The sequence below is a fragment of the Chlorocebus sabaeus genome, chromosome 23 (assembly GCF_047675955.1).
Source record: "Chlorocebus sabaeus isolate Y175 chromosome 23, mChlSab1.0.hap1, whole genome shotgun sequence".
In the NCBI taxonomy this organism is placed as follows: Eukaryota; Metazoa; Chordata; class Mammalia; order Primates; family Cercopithecidae; genus Chlorocebus; species Chlorocebus sabaeus.
In genome coordinates, this window is record NC_132926.1 from 58,425,303 (window position 1) to 58,442,687 (window position 17,385).

The 17,385-nt window shown below is 34.1% G+C and overlaps 1 protein-coding gene across 31 annotated transcripts in view; it reads right to left on the reverse strand.

Moving 5' to 3' along the window:
• Positions 1-17,385, reverse strand: part of CSNK1G3 (casein kinase 1 gamma 3) — a 102,479-nt gene that overhangs the window by 55,378 nt on the left and 29,716 nt on the right. For 25 of the 31 annotated variants that reach the window (XM_038008531.2, XM_073010729.1, XM_073010723.1 and 22 more), the window contains 3 exons: positions 13,511-13,936; positions 6,247-6,287; positions 1,950-2,019 (listed from right to left, as the gene is read on the reverse strand). The exons of 4 other annotated variants lie outside the window; for them this stretch is intronic. In XM_038008531.2, the coding sequence (XP_037864459.1) occupies positions 1,950-2,019; positions 6,247-6,287; positions 13,511-13,688 (289 nt within the window). In that variant the 5' untranslated portion in view covers positions 13,689-13,936. Of the gene's footprint in view, positions 1-1,949; positions 2,020-6,246; positions 6,288-13,510; positions 13,937-15,632; positions 15,731-17,385 lie in introns of those variants that run through there. 2 more of the 31 variants (XM_073010736.1, XM_073010727.1) reach the window with 1 other exon arrangement.

The window sequence follows — 17,385 nt, forward strand, 5'->3', positions numbered from 1 at the left end:
GTCCCTGCGGTTGTGCAACACTGCAGTCCTATGGCATTCAAGTCCTAAAAGATGTTTCTTTTTTAGTCTTACTATTTCTGACATAGTTTTTAAATATAAAACAGAAAAAAGTTAAAATAATAAAAATACACATTTGTTATTCAATTCAATGACTTGCTAAACTCTAAACTGACTTACTCATTTCTAATTAAACCACTCAATCCTATTCTTCCAAATGACAGTTTTACTACTGTACTAGATAGATATGTGTGTGTGTGTGTGTGTGTGTGTGTTTATCACCCTGGCATCCAATCCCGCTTACATAACACCTCGATTTCCCTAAAGTTCGGATAAGCATTTGATCTAACTTGAGGCAATCAAATTCATAGTAATTAAATCAGGGATAAGCATGACATAAGGCAGTAAGATTTAGTCCTACAACTTTTGCTGAAAGTTTTAGGAAAGAGATGTTTTCATAATTGCTAAGCCTAGGTTATTGGTGGCCACCTCCAGCATCTCTTAAGAAGGGCCAACCAGAAAGTGACGCCTACACATACTCAAAAGGCATATCATAGAGACTTAAGATGTTGATGACACTATTTGAAGCACTGGATAGAACAATGTCTTTTATATCAAGTCATTTCCTTGAATTTCCAAGTACATGAGTCAATAAATTCATTTTATTCCCACTTAACTTCTTATTTGCTAGTCTTAACTAATATGTATAGTTTCACACATAATTAGTTTTATCCCAATAGCCTTTAAATCCCAGTTGTCAGTGATAATTCTGATAACTCCCTGAGGCCTGTCTGTATCAGACTTAAATACGTATTATAAGAAGTCTGTAGTGATGAACACATTACTACAAAATTTAAAACTTATTGTCCCTGCAATGACTACTCATTTGCAAAGTGTGCTCTTAGAAAAACAGAATGTAAATTTGGTATCAGTATTAAATGGACAGCTCTATCCACTAGAATGTAAACATGCTTACGAAAAGATACATGAAGAAATTCCATTTCATCAAATCTGGAGAAACAAAATTCCCCTACCTGTATCATACAAGAAGCTATACAAGTAAAATCCTTTATTGAATAGAAGTATACACAAAAGTGCTGTGAGAACCTTTTTAACATAAAGAAAATGTAACATACAATAGAAAGTTTTTCCATGAATTATCGCTAGTGGCATGAAATAATCTCACTTAAATTTAGAGTTTATATAAAAACATACCCACATTAGTTGCCTAGGGTCACTGTAACAAATTACTACAAATTTGGTGGCTTAAAACAACAGAAATTTATTTTTTCAGTTACGGAGGTGAGAGTCTGAAATCAGTTTCGCTGGGCCAAATCAAGGTGTTTGCAAGGCCACACTCCCTCTAGAGACTCTAGGCGAAAGTGCTAGAAGCCTCTCCCAGATTCTTATGGCTGCTCTGCTCCAGTCACAATGCCTACTCCTTTTCTGCATGTGTAAATGTCCCTCTGCCTGTCTTACAAAGACTTGTAATTGCATTTAATGCCCACTAGATAATCCAGAATAATCTCTCCATCTCAAAATCCTTAATTTATTATACCTGCAAAGTCTTTCTCATACAGTAACATGTAGAGGTTCTAGGGATTATGATACGGATATCTTCTATGTGACCATTTTTCAGCCTACCACTATATTATAAGCCACTTCAACAGCTATAATAGTGCCAAAGACTAAGAATATGGAAGAAGTATGCATTTTATATATTCAAATTAAATTTTTTCACAATGTTCTCTACTTGTATCAGCAGAAACATAAAAAGCTCCAAATTTGTCATAAAATTAAAAAGGGATCCTAAGACAATAGTAAGAAAATGTATAATAAACATAGCCATATGAAGTGATTTTCTTAACCAAACTTAAAAAAAAATTCCTTGAAACTAAAAAGTCATGACAATCCACTTTATTTCAAATTTAAAAATTAATACAAGACTTTACCTCCAGATCCTAACTGCTTATAGAATCTGTATTCCAAATGTAGCTGTGGTGCTCTTGATTTCATGGGCTCCTAATTGAAAAACAAACAAAAAAAGACATTTAAGTTATTAAAAGGGCAGTAGGCCCCAACACAAATGTTACAAATTTTGGTGTCAATGCCATATATTACGTAATAGTCTACTAGGCATCTTTGTCTAAGATTAGATTCATATAAAAATCAACTTTCTGTTCAATGTAAAATAAAATGATGCTACAAATGTACATAAACTAAGTAGCCATTAGATCAGGCAGCAGAAAAATCCCTTAAGTTTGACTCTGACCCTGAGAAAAATATGTTCTGAACATTCATCACTAGAGAAATGATGGCCCTTTTACTATTTCTCTGGTTCCCCAAATTCACCTCTGAACTGTATATTTCTTCCATAAAGGTTCTAGATTAAAGTTAAGCCATAGGATAGTAAGAAAGAACAAAAATGGGAATATGAAAATGTTGATAGTAGCAACAATGTCTTAAATTTTTTTCCCTAAGGTATAACTCATATGCAATAAAACACACAGTTCATAAGTGTTAAATCCATATCAACTCCATGTATCCCTATAAGCCCCACACCAATCTATAGAGCATTTCCATCATCCCTTTTTTACTTCTACCAGCTTTGGATTAGTTTTGCCTGTTGCTGGATTTCACCTAAATGACATACAGTGTATGCTTTCTGTTGTGTCCAGCTTTTATCATTCGACATAAAATGTTTTTGAGATTCATACACACACACACACACACACACCGCATACACACATACACACAACATGTACAGAGGAAACATAGGTTTTAGACATTAGAAATAATATTAAATATGAAAATACAAGAAGCCCAAAACTGTAACAGGGTAACAGGAAATTTTAAAAAGAACCAACAGAAAAGTATAAAGGTAAGAGAAAATTTCAAAAAGAATCAATAGAACTTTGAAAAATAAGAGAATACAATAACTAAATTTAAAACTCATTTTGCCAGCAGATTAGCATAACAGAAGAGAGAATTTGGAAACTGTAAGGCAGACAGAAAAACTATACAGAATGTATCCTGAAGGAAGAAATATTGGAAAACAGAAGAAAAGATTAGAGACCTGGACAATCCAGTGAGGTTTAGTATGGATTTGATAAGAGTACCAGGAGGAAAGGAGACAGAAAAGTCAGCAGAGGCAATAATTGGATAAATTATTGCTATGAATATTCAAGAATTGATGAGGATAACAAACCACCAATTCAAGAGGAACGTGAATCCCAAACAGGGTAACTAACAAAAATTTTATACCAACACACCATAATGAAACTATGAGCAACAACAAAAGAATTCACATAAACAACATTAATATCCCACTGCAAAATTTATAAATTTTATTACAGGAGAAAACAATCAGCTTAGTTCTTGAGAGGCAGGATAGTACAGTAGTTAAGAGCACAGATACTGAAACTAAATTGTACTAGGTTTGAATCCTAAATCCTCTACTAACTGTGTAACTTTCAGCAAATTATTTAACTTTTCTGTACTTTCCAGTTCCGTCATCTGTAAAATTGGGTTAAAACTTAACCTTTCTATAAAGTACTTAAAACAGTGGCTTCTATACATATAGCACTATATTACCTATAATTATTCAGTTAACTACCTAGAAGTACATAACCTTAAGATGCAATAAAAAGGTGTCCATGTAAACAATCACAAATGAAATTAAATACATAACTTATTCAATCACTAATACCCCTTAGATAAAACTAGAGACCCAAATCTGACTTAGTTGAGTCATTTCAACTAGATTCCAGTACTTAAGCAGCAAAGTTTTAACACTATATAATAAAAGTCACCTTCCCCAGGATGATATTTTCATTATTCATGTACAACAAGATATAAGGATGATAGCTGAGGTAATATTAACAAATTATCTTGAAACAAACTTTTGATCTGAACTAGGGTAATATTAGACAAATGAAAAAAATCTTCATAAGAGATGACGAAGCTGAAAGCAGTCACAGAAATCTGCTCTCCGAACTCAGGTTATCAAATTATGCCTTTATTTGTACCAAGCAAAGTATAAAAGCCAGATAGCACTGAGGTATACAGACATAAGATTTTCAAGTGATTACTTTTATGGCAGGTCTAAACAAAATCACGTCATCTGGCACAAATAGATGTAACAGATACAAATGAAAAAACATATAAGGAAATCATGAACTAAGTAACAAACTATCGTTTAACGGTATATGTGAAAAGTTTTCTGTCCTTCCAATATTTTGGATGAACTTGAGGTGAACATGACTAGATACCACTCTACAACCTCAAAATACTAGAAACATAGATCCAAAACCATTCCTAGTTCCCCCAAAGGACAATGAATAACCATAATTATTACATGTAATGCTGATCATTGTGCTTTAAACGATCATTTAAAGCTGATCATTGTGCTTTTTCTCTCCAAAAAAGGGGAGAAAAGTAATTAAGAGGACAGAGATACAGCACAAAAATAAACTTTAAAAAGTGATATATGGGTATGTATATAAGAAGGCTGAAAGATGACATAATAAATGTTTAGTAAGGCATCAATGGTCTGAACAAGTTCCAAATCTATAAATAATAGGACCTAAGGATCACCACTTAATGAATGTAACAGACAAGGAAAAGTCAGTCTAGAGCAGGGGTTTCTGCTTTGACACGATGGTTTATCTGCCTTAACATATCAGATAAATATCATTCACAAACAAAACACGCTCCCGTGAGTAGAGTTGCTCTCTACAGGCTGTTGCATCAATAGCACAGACTGTAAACACTGCCACACTTTTATCCTTGCACACCACAAGAATTGTTGTAGGTTCAGGACCACTGGCCTACAACATGAGAAAAGGAAGAATTTCAAAGAAATGAAAGTCGGCAATGCCTGTTCAAACAATGTCGAGGTTGGGCGCAGTGGCTCAAGCCTGTAATCCCAGCACTTTGGGAGGCCGAAGCAGGCGGATCCCACAGTAGGCCTCCCCACTGTGATTAATATTCACCAACCTCTTGTTCTGATTTTATGCTCATGAGGGGATCCTGTAATTTTAACTTGGCTTTCTATGTACATCGGCCTATAGAAAGAAATTTGGGCTTTCTAGACCTGTAAAATACCTCATTATTAGTTAGAAATTCACTCTTTCCTGAATCTGAGAGCTTGATAGTGTGAATTGATTACTGTGAATCCACCTCTAAGAAACGCTGACAACTGGTGAGATAACCTTATCAGGTTTTGTTTCATAAGCCAAGGACCAGATCTTAATACCAATATGGACTCATCTAGCTAAAACCCAGTCTAAAGCCACATGTCAGCCAACCAGTCTCTCTTCATGGCACTGCAACCCTACTGTACATCTTTGAGTGAAAATAAACATTTGTTACACTAAAACTTGATCTATACTCAAAAGATACTTAATATTAAATAGTAGAGTTTTTCTATTTCCTCCCATTTGCCTCTTCTCCTAATAGTCTCTCTTTTATATATTCATTTCACATTACCCTAATAACAGAGGTTATATTGACAGACAAGGTTGAGAAAGGCAGAAAAAACCAAGCCATGCTAAACTTCAGGGAAACCTGGCTGGCAAACCAGACAGAAAAGTTGTACCAGAAAGTATGTCGTATAAAAATAATTCCTAGATCCCAATTTTTCCAAAAGAGATCTCTCCTCTGCTTTGCAGCTGTCATACTGGGCATACTGAAGACTTCAGAATAATTTCACAGGAGTTTGCTTTCCCTGTTATCTATCACCTACCACATCAAGCATTTCTGGATCCCTGAAAGTCAAGCAATATCCAGCTTTGCCACATATATGAAGTAACAATTTAAAAAGAAACTTCAGAAGCTACCTGGAAGTATGTTGTCAAAGAATATAATCCTGAATACTAAGAACACTTTTGTTTTATCAAAATGTTTGAATCAGAAGGCAAAATCTTGTTAATTTTTATCTAATTAAAAATCCTTCCCTAAATTAAAAATAGGGCCATGATCCAGAAATTCAGTTCTATAATGCTGCCAAAGTAAAGGGATTGAGTTTTTGTGGCACAGACAAACAAAAATGTCCTACACATTACCATATACTTTAAGAGCAGGATGATGTTAGGAGCTTAACAACAAAAGATTAGCTATGCATATAACTGTCAAATAAACATCCAAATTACAAATGACATGCAAACAAAAAGTAATTAAAATATGTAAGTTAATCACTTAAAAAGTAACAAAGAAATAATTAAGAAAAATTAGGAAACAGGAACTTACCAACTTAATTGCCACATATTCATTTGTGTATAAATTTTTCCCTTGAAAAAGAAAAAAACATCAGATTCTGCAAGTAACTGATTTTAAAGATACATTATATAAAACTGTACTCTGAAAAAAAACACATAATACATTTAATTAAAGCATAGGTTTTTGCTTCTACTTGGCAAAAAAACTTAACAAGGAAATATTTAAACTTATTATCAACTCAATGATGTATTTAGTATTTCACCTAGATTCAGACTAGAAAGTGATACAAACACTACAGATACCAATAGCCCACTTATAAAAACGGAAAAATTCTGACTTTGTTGGAATATTGTATACAAAAGTAATCAATAGTCAAACGCATGCTTAAAAAATTTCAAAACCAGAACTCCTATATAAGAATACCAAATTCCTCTCCCAACCACCATTTCATTTTAAATCCATCGTTATTATGAGATGTAATCTTACTAGGACTCATATTTAATCCAGTAAATATATTAAATAAACTTAAAATATCTGAAATAAAATTTTAAAACATTCGATAATTGGCTGTGATAAACTAACCACTTTGAGGAGAAAAATAGTTACTGGCGCCTCACCTTACAACCAAATTAATTCCAAATATCTTAAGAGTTAAATACAAGCTAAAAACAAGAATATTTATCACATCCATACATTAAGGATTTTCTGAGCATAAGAAGATCATGGCTGGCGCAGTGGCTCACGTCTGTAATCCCAACACGTTGGGAGGCCAAGGCAGGCGGATCACGAAGTCAGGAGTTCAAGACCAGACTGACCAACATGGTGAAATCCTGTCTCTACTAAAAATACAAAAATTAGCCAGGCATGGTGGCGCACACCTGTAATCCCAGCTACTCAGGAGGTTGAGGCAGGAGAATTGCTTGAACCCAGGAGGCGGAGGTTGCAGTGAGCCAAGATCGTACCACTGCACTCCAGCCTGGGCAACAGAGCGAGACTCCATCAAAAAAATTAAAAAATAAAAATTAGGATCATAATGTTTTATACAAATTTGATTACATAAAATATTTAAAATATTTAATATCACTAGAGATTTAATATCACTAACATGTAAAGAATTCAAATGAATTACAGTAATCTTTAGCACTGACAAATCAAAAATAATCTAGAAAATTCCAACTGGTCAGCATCTGTAGTCAAAGTAGAGTACTAAGGAGAATTTTGGAAGCACTAAGTATATGAAAATAATTTGATTAATGTGTAAGTACATTAAAAAGAATTAAAAAACAGTACATGATTTCTGAATTTCCAGTATTTTTTCAATTAGCATATATTACTTTCATAGTGAGGAAAATAGAACAATAACAGTTTTTTGGTTTGTTTTTTTTTAACAGTGAGAGTAACTGGCCCTGGTCACATTGGCTACTGAACACAGAAGCAGCAATCAACAACTTTGACACATGTGATTTTCCAGCATAATAGCCTGAACCTCCTTCCATACAGCAGCTGACGAACAGTAGTAAAACTTCGAGGCAAAATTTCAGCTTTAGTTGTGTTGCCACCTTTGTACAGTAGTGTTTATTTATACAAATATTATAATACTTTTCTGAATTTTGTCCTTATTGTACAAAATCGAGTGAAAATAAAGGACAAAAAGAAGTATTCATGTTAACACTAAGTAACATAGGTGTCATAAACTCAATACAGTTGGCAAAAAGGATGGAACTCAACAGAAGTTCCAAAAGTGGTCAACTTTAAGCTCTTTTCATATACTCATTGAACTTATATACATATTTTCAAAAATTACAGAATATTGCATATTTTTAGTCAATTAGTTCAACATTTAGATATACCTTCATATATATTTTCAAAAATGCATTATGTATGAAAAGTTAGGTTTCCTCTATTAAACTTGGCAGTAAATAATTTAATGATATTCACAATGAAGAACTTAATGTCAAAGAACATTAACAAAAGACAATTCTGGTTTTGAGTTCCAAGACAGAATTTGTATTTCCCAAACATATTATCATCTTTTCATAACTATTTTGTATATGATGTTTATTCATAAGTACATAAGGAAAAAACTTAACAGGACAAGAAGTTAGGTTAACTACAGATCTCAAAGAATCAAAATATACCAAATGCCTCTAAAAGTACTATTTTTGTACTCCAATGTCTACCTTTGAGGTCACAGCAGAAAGCACTAAATCCTAAAAGTATCATCTTTTTTTGAATACTAGAGATTCTGCTGAAACTTGAAGTCACAATGATGAACAAAGATTAAACAACAACACAAGTGCATTTTTGTCACCTAGCATAGCCACAGCCTCACTTTTAATCAGTATTTGTTATACACGTAAACAAACAAATGATGCAAAGTATGTGTTTATGTATGGTGTGAGTAAGGTGTGAATAAAAGGGAAGGAATGCGCATGTAGTGAGAATCACATCAAAAGAAAAATCCAAGTAAACTGGTGCCAGTTAAGTGATGTTTTAATCCAATTTTAAAAGACATTTCCAGTAAAGCATTGTGCCATATTAAACTTGAAAATATAGTTTTACCAATTTTGTGGCTTTGGGGTGGTAATTATCAAAAACTATTTTCTTCAAAAACTATATATGTTTACAGCAGAAACAACTATTTACCCACCAATAGCCATTCTCCCCCTACAGAATGCCCAAGCTTGAAAATGGCTGCCCAGCTAAAGACTACACTGCCCGCCTCTCTTTCAGCTTAGTGTGGCTATGTGACTTAAGTTCTAAATATCAGTAGACATTAAGTATGTTCCTCCTCACTTCCAGAAAGGAATGTATATGCTCCTGCCCCTTTTTTTCTGTATTCTTGCAGGCTGGGAGATGGAAACAGCTAAAGCAATTTGTGCACAGAGACTGAAGAGTCACATATTAAGGATGCAGAGGTACCCTGACAGCCTTGGGGTTTCTCCCTCTGGTCTGTGTGGTGTGAAATGAAAATAAACCATTTGCTTGGAACCACTATATATTGAATTTTTTTGTTACTGTCTTACAGTCTATTCCTTAGTTATTATATTTTTCAGGTAAGTTTTATAGTAGCTTCGGTTAGAAACAGCAGAAAAATCAATGAACATGAAAATGATGAACCCATTCAAATCTATATATTCATTTGATAATATATTGTAAGGCCTGCAGAATTTTCAACAAAGCAATTATCAAATATAAACAATAAAATAAGGAGTTACTAGCTATGTAGGAATAAGAAAAGAAAAAACAAAAATAAGAGATGTTATGGAAGCTCCTGTGGCATACTTAATTATGTCAAAAGTTACAATGTCTTATTTCAGACATGGTTATTCATAAAGCAATACATAATATTCTCTTCTGTGCTCTTTTATATGATAGACAGATGTGGCCACAGAGTACAAAGGAAAGTCCCTCATGAAAACAGAGGTTATTATACTTACAAATTCTGGACAGGAAGTCACATCACATGCCACACAGGATCACAGGGGAAACGCTAGGTTTTGGTTAGGTGGCAGAAAAACAAGCAAGGGAAATGCCTAGGCCAAAGCATTTACTGGGGTTTCCCAGGGAAAGGCAAGGCAGGGCAAGGTAAATAGTTAAGGATTACTTAGTTTGAATAATTCCAGTGACTTCTGGGCTATAAGAATGGGTCTCTAGCTTCCAGGTACCTGGCCCTGGGGATGATAAGGTAAAGGAATATTGCCTCCTAGGTGTATGGGCCAGATAGAAAAGGGGTGGGGATTGGTTAGTGTGCATATCATAGGCATGCTCCCAGCTCAGTTTTTGGCTACTTCTAAGAATTGGCTAACCTCTGGAGGGGCAATCTCTTCCCAGCCAGAAAGGATTTTTAAGACGTCAAAACATCATAATATACAGAAAAATAAAAATATATATATAATACGACCCTATATTTTAGCTAGCTATGTTTGGTCTTATTCAGTGCCTGTCAAAAACATTCCTAGGAGTTTGACTGCCTGAACTAGATACATCTACCAATGCAGAATGCAAACCTTACTACCAACACATAAAAGACAACTACAAACACAGATGGTTCTCAACTATGATGGTTCAATTTGAGATATTTCAACTTTATATAATGATGTAAAAACAACACGCATTCAATAGAAACCATACTTTGAATTTTGATCTTTTCCTGAACTAGCAATATGAAGCAGGATACTATCTCACTATGCTGGGCAGATGCAGTGAGCTGCCGCTCTCAGTCAGCCACACAACCACGAGGGTAAACAACCAATATTCTACACCGTACTGCGTGGCCAGCATTTTCTGGATATTGTGTTTTGGGGTTTCCAATGTCATTATGTCTATAAAATGCCCATTTTCAACTTATGATATTTCAACTTAAGATGGGTTTATCAGGATGTAAACCCACCTTAAGGAGCATCTGCACACCAAATCACCATCCTTATTTATTTTTATTTTTATTTTTTTTTTTAGAGACAGGATCTCACTATATTGTCCATGCTAGACTCAACCCCCTAGAATCAAGTGATCCTCCTACCTCAGCCACTCCACTCCAGTAACTGGAACTACAGATATGCCCCACCACACTTGACTGTTCATTTTAAAATAAAAACAGAAGCCAGATTAAAAATGATAAACACATATTTAAATTTAAAAGCAAATAAATATAATTTAAAATTATTATTTTAAATGTTTACTTATTTTTTTTAATCTCATGGCCTTTTTTTTTTTTTTTTGAGACAGAGTCTCACTCTGTCACCCAGGCTAGAATGCAGTGGCACAATCATAGCTCACTGCAACCTTAAACTCCTCAGCTCAAGTGATCTTTCTGCCTCAGGCTCCTGAATAGCTAGGACTATAGGCATAAACCATCATACCTGGCTAATTTTTTATTTTCTGTAGAGATAGACTCTTGCTATGTTGCAGAGGCTGGTCTTGAACTCCTGGCCTCAAGCCACCCTCCTGCCTTGGTCTCCCAAAGTTCTGGGATGATAGATGTGAGCCACCATGCCAAGCACCACAGGTCTCAACTTTTAAATGCCCTGCAATGTCTGGGACAGTCTTCTACCCCAAAAAAGAACTGCCCAGGCCCAAATACCAACAGCACCTTTTTGAAAAGCACTTACCTATAGTATACCTTATAGTCTTTCTTACCTGATAGTAACCACATAAAATTTCAGTACCAGTAATTAAATGTTAAAGATGTATCTATTAATGAGGTTTTAAAGAAAGTACTTTAAGAATATAAACCAGCTTTTAACATTAGTGTTTATCCAGGTATAGAAAGACTAATGCTCGTAATGATGTTTTCTTAACAAAGAAACCATCTGAGGCTTTTTGAAAAAGCAGTAAAATACCCTTTTAGAAGTCTATGAATAAGGAAGAATAAATGATTAAACTAGCTTGACACGTACATATTATAAGTATACATAAAACACATAGATATACAGATAATACATTTAAATAAATTTACATAAATACACAGAGATATATATACACACACACACATCAAAGACCCATATATAAATCAGATAGATAGAACAGACAGATAGATGTACTAAGAAGCCATCATACTCCTATTCCTGCCTATTCACAGACTACAAAAGAAAGGGGTGTTTTACTTCTTTTTCAGTACATGACATATATAGCTTCAGTATATGGTACATATAGTTTCTCATATTTCTCATATTGCCCTTGTTAAAATGGTCAACTAGCTTTGTGTGAATACACACACACACACACACCTATATACATGTGCCGTGTGTATGTGTGTATTCACACAAATACATATATATCTGTGTATGTGTAGTTATTTTGAAATAAATTATATGAATCAGATTCCGAATAAAAATGGCCAAAGTATATGCAAGTATAGTGTTGGTCTTTTTACATTATCATCTAAATTTAATCCTATAACAATAACCTAGGAAGTGGAAATCATCCTGATATAAAAAAAATGTGAGGCCCTGAGTGGTTAAATGACTTATCTGTTCCATAAGGCACTATTTTTATATTTTTCCAGCATATTATCCATGACTAATCATGCCTGGTACATGATAAATATGTAATAAGTACTGGATGGATGTTGCTGAGAATTACATACAATAATAACAGATTATAAACACGTAAATAATGTTTTCTCTAACTCCAAAGTCTGAAACAATTTAAGAATTTCAAAGTATCTAATTCAATATCCTTCAAATAATAAAACATAAAACATTCACCCTTTCAAATATTTGAGTCCCTACTAAACGTGAGCCTGCCAGCCACATCATGTAACAACTATGTATAAACTATATTACTGCCTTTTATTGGCTTGCTTCATTCAAATATTTAACGTATATCAACTACACAAAACTAGTAAGATGAAGGAGTCACTACAAATTAGGGTACTTTACAAGATGAAAAGGAGAAGTAGTTGAATAGGTAAACATAAAATTGGATTTATTTCTAGCAGCAGGACTGAATCTAAAAGAAACTGTGAAGTCAAATTTTCTTTTTACATCTAAAGTTCACTACTGGTGGTCCACTGACCAGAGCCCTCAGGGTACCTAAATACTGACTTCTATACAACCATACCACCCTCCTTCTTAGTTTTCTGCAATGGAAAGCTACATCACTACTGTATTAGAAGTTAAAACACCTAGATTTTGATACTGAGCTTGTTACTCAATTGTTGTGAACATCTGACAATTAACTTTCCCTCACTGAGTTCCAGTTGCCTTAAATATAGAGTTAGGAAGCTTAATTAGACCAGTGTTTCCCAAACTTGCCTAATTTTGAATCAATACTCTGAGCCCCTTGTTAAGAATATAGACTCCTGAGCTCCACCCCAGACATACTTGGGGCAGAAGGAAGGGTAGAAAAGAAAAAATTAAATTACAGTGATGTAAATTTCATTAATTCTATGCAGTTTCAGTATATTAACTTGATTTTAAGCCATCACTATGCCCCAAAAGTTATCAGTTACTAATCATTTTTGAATCTGAAAAAGTAGCCTACAGATCATTCCTACAGAACACTGCAAAGGCTTTACTGGCAGCTATTTCAGCCTACTGGGCTATTTTAATTTAATTGTTTTCTCATAATCTGGATGGTCAATCTCCGGATGGTTAAAGTAGACATTCCTGTACTAGGGAATTTCTTACACATGAAAATACAAGTACAAAAGAAATTTCCAACATACGTATTCTTTAAAATTACCACAACCATTAAACAACTAAACAATTAAATAACTAAATCATTTTCATTAGAAAGTATCTTCCAATTTTTAAAATGTTTATAACATAATGGAACAAAATAGTCTTACCTAATCGTAATTCTCCAAAATTGCCACATCCAATTTTTTTTCCAACTCTAAAGTTAGGTCCAACCATTAAAACTCCAGACGATGAAGACCCAGTTCCTCGAGTGTTGTGTCCCGATCGACCACTAGGTCGTGCCATTCTATCATCTGATTTGTCCTTGTCTTTCTTTTTATTTTCCATATCAAGTTTGCGGTACTCCACTTTGAATTCTTTAATCAAGACAAGCACACTGAAATAGGGTATTGTGAAAATAGGTACATCACTAGGTAACTGTACCAGATGGGTAATGTTAACATTCAAATTGCAGTAGGTAGTCAATTAACTGCAGCATGCTCATCCCATTCGTAAAATTTTTCTCAGCTGTCTTTTCAGCAAAACATGTCTTCAAAATTATCTTTTCAATGATGTGAGCTGATACTGATAGAGAGCTAGAATATTAAGAAAATGAAATTAGTCAACTAAGAATTTTAAAATACATGTCTGGGAAATTAGATAACATAACAAAAGTTTAGGCAAGAATTACTGCTATCTATTGATGCCCATTGAAATCAAACCACAGTACACTTTTTTATTTATATACCTTAATACCAAAGATATGAAACAAAGATATCAGGGATTCAATTACTTCTTAAAAATTAAAGAACAAAATTATATTGTTTCATATATCAACATACATTCACTAATATAAACCTCCCAACTTAAAATTACCTCAATTAGACAAAAAGTACTCAAAAAATTCCAGTAAGTCAATATAAGATTTTCAATTTAGAAGCAGAAAGAGAATGAATTATAAAAATAAAATACCTTAATAAAAATATATATTCCCCATGTTCATCTACTTAATAATTTTCAGTCTTTTTAAAATATATATTCTCATATGATTTTCATTTATTCAAATATTATCCTATAATTACACATGGGATTGGAGCACAGAACTGACAACATCAAGAACATTCTTCCTCAAGGAAAACAATTCTTATATAACATTTAACCTGGGCCTTAAAAACATAAATGTAATTTTGCAAGACTATGAAATGTTGACAGGGATCAACCTTATCAGATGCAGAAATTAGGTATTAAATTTCTAACATACAGATAACAACATTAAAGCTCAAAATATTTTTCAAGGCTTTTGGAAGAGTCTGCCCCATTCATATTCTCTGGGAATTGCAGTGATCAAATGTACCTCAATTCTGTGGTACTTCTGCACCCTTACAGGATTTCCCTACTTTTGTTTGAACAATTTGAGTGGGTTCTCATTCTTTGCTATTAAAGAAGCTGTAACTTCAAAATACAGTCACTAATGAAGAAACAAGGATTGATATCAAATACTTATTCCTATTACAGAAATTTTCTAATTATATAATGCAGCCACAACAAGTGTTGAAACAAATAGTATTTTCTGAGTAATCTTCAGCAATTCCCCAAATATGCAATTACTGTTACAAGTAGTGACTAACTGGGGCCTGTGGTGTAGGCAATAAGGGAATTTACCAAGACAGTTGGTAAAGAAAGGCAGACTTATTAGTAAAAGTAGGAAAACACTTTGCAAAAAAGCAATGGGCAGATTAGCGAGAGAGGAGCTGACTGAAAAGACACCAAGGCGTGGTGGGGATTTTATAGGATCGTTCTTGTGCTGGAGAGGGCTATGTGCAGCACTGATAATGCCAAGATTGCAGTGAGCTAACCTGCATTTTTCTATCAGCAGAAGATCTGGTGTTAAGTTGGGCACAGGAAGACAGTGAGTTTTTTGGGCAGGAGGGCTACGTGTCCTGGACTATGAAGAAAGGCGGACTTACAGCTTATCTGCTTTTTCTTTTTACGCTCCCCTGCTCCCACCACCCTGACTCCTTTTCCCTAATTAGGATTCCACAATCAATCCTAACACCCAGTCTATTTATGAAGTTTCTTGTTTTATTTGCCATACTCTTATTTGCAGATGAAACTGTGAGCTCCTGTTCACTCTGCTTCCAGCCATGACAGAGTAACTATACTGAACATCTCTGCTTGTTGTAAACAAGTAGAAAGCTGGACAAAACATATGAAGCACCTGTTTTTAAGCATCAAATAATAGGCAGTACAGACTGTGATCCCTGAGAAAAAAACACAAAAGGTGAGTCTCACCTTCATCCAAGCTCTCTGGCTAGGAGCAATTTCCTGACCACAGCACAAGGACGTGAGGCTCAGGCAACACACCAGTGATCACAGATCAGAATTTGCAGCTGTTGAAGTAAATGAAATTCGCAGTACACAGTATCAAAAATGAAGGAGTTTTGCAGTGGTGTGGTGAGGTAAGGTGGCAGCAGGGCAGAAGGCTATGCTACATGTGTGCAAGGGAACAGTCTTAAAAAACGTAGCAGAAAATAGCTACTACACTGTTAAATGAAGAATGGAGACACTGGAAGCTGCACAAAACTGAGAGACCTTAAAGTTCCTATTCAGTCATAGTAGAAGAAACTCAGTAATATCCCAGCTGAACTGAGGCATTCAGCTCAGACGCCATAAAAACTCTTAAAAGTAAGGACCATACCCAACATAAGGCCTACTCTAGACTGTCCCAACTAAAGTCTAAAAATAAACCTAGATAGGATTCAGAGTAGCTCTGAGCACATTAACTGCATTCCAGAACAAAACTCAAGTCTCAAAAAGACAAAAAGCCAGACTCTCAACAATACTGAATTTCCAATGTCCATGACACAACTAAAAATTACCAAACATGTAAAGTAGCATCAAATGTAACCCATGGCCAAGAAACAAAGTTGTCAATGGAGACAGACCCCAAGATGACCCTGATGTTTGAATTAGAAGACACGACTTTAACACTAATAAATAGCTGTTAGAATCCTATTTAACTGGAGAAAAAGAAGAAATCAAATAAACAGCTAAAAACTCCCCAAATTTGGTAAAACAAACAAACAAGAATGCTAAATCTAGGCATACCACAGTCAAGCTGCTAAAATCCAAAAATTTAAAAAATCTTGAAAGCCAAGAGAGAAAAAAATACACGTGACATACAGGGGAACTAACTTCTTATCAAAAACAACGGAGGCCCAAAAGAAAATGGAAGGATATTTTCAAAGCAATGAAAGGGGGAATAAAAACTTTCAACCTAGAATTATTTTTCCCCTCTTTTTGCCACAGGTGTTGACGAATTCAAAATTCTACATCCAGTAATACAATTCTTTAAAACAAGGAGGAAAAAAAGCCATTTTTAGATGAAGGGAAGCTGAGAATTAGTTGCCAGCAGACCTGCACAACAGAAATGCTTTTAAAATAGTCCTTTAAGCTGAAGTAAATCACATAATACCAGACAGAAATTTGAAACTTTAAGAAGAAATCAAGAGCACTGAAACTAGGAAATGCATGGTTATTCATTTCCTTTAAAGATAAATTACTATTTAAAGCATACACAATTTCTTAGTATCATATACAACAGGTAAAAGTAAAATATATGACAACATAAATGGCAATGAGGGGGAGTTGTAAATGGAATTACTGTTTTAAGATTCCTTCTTGAAAATTATTGAGAGAAGATTTTAAGTCTTCTCACCACACACAAAAAAAATGTGAGGTAATGTATATTTTAATTAGCTCTATTTAGCTATTCTACAATGTATACTTATTTCAAAATATCATGTTCTACACAATAAATATACATAACTTTTATTTGTTAAATATATAAATTAAAAATAAAACAGATGGGGAAAATATTATATTTGTGAAGAATTATGTGGTTCCATATTAATTCCAGGTAGTCAATGATAAGTTAAAACGCACATTTTAATACCTAGTTCAAACAATAAAAAATTAGTTACAATAGGAACAGCTAAAACACCAGGACAAGAAATAAAATGGAAGATTAAACACTACTTGGTTG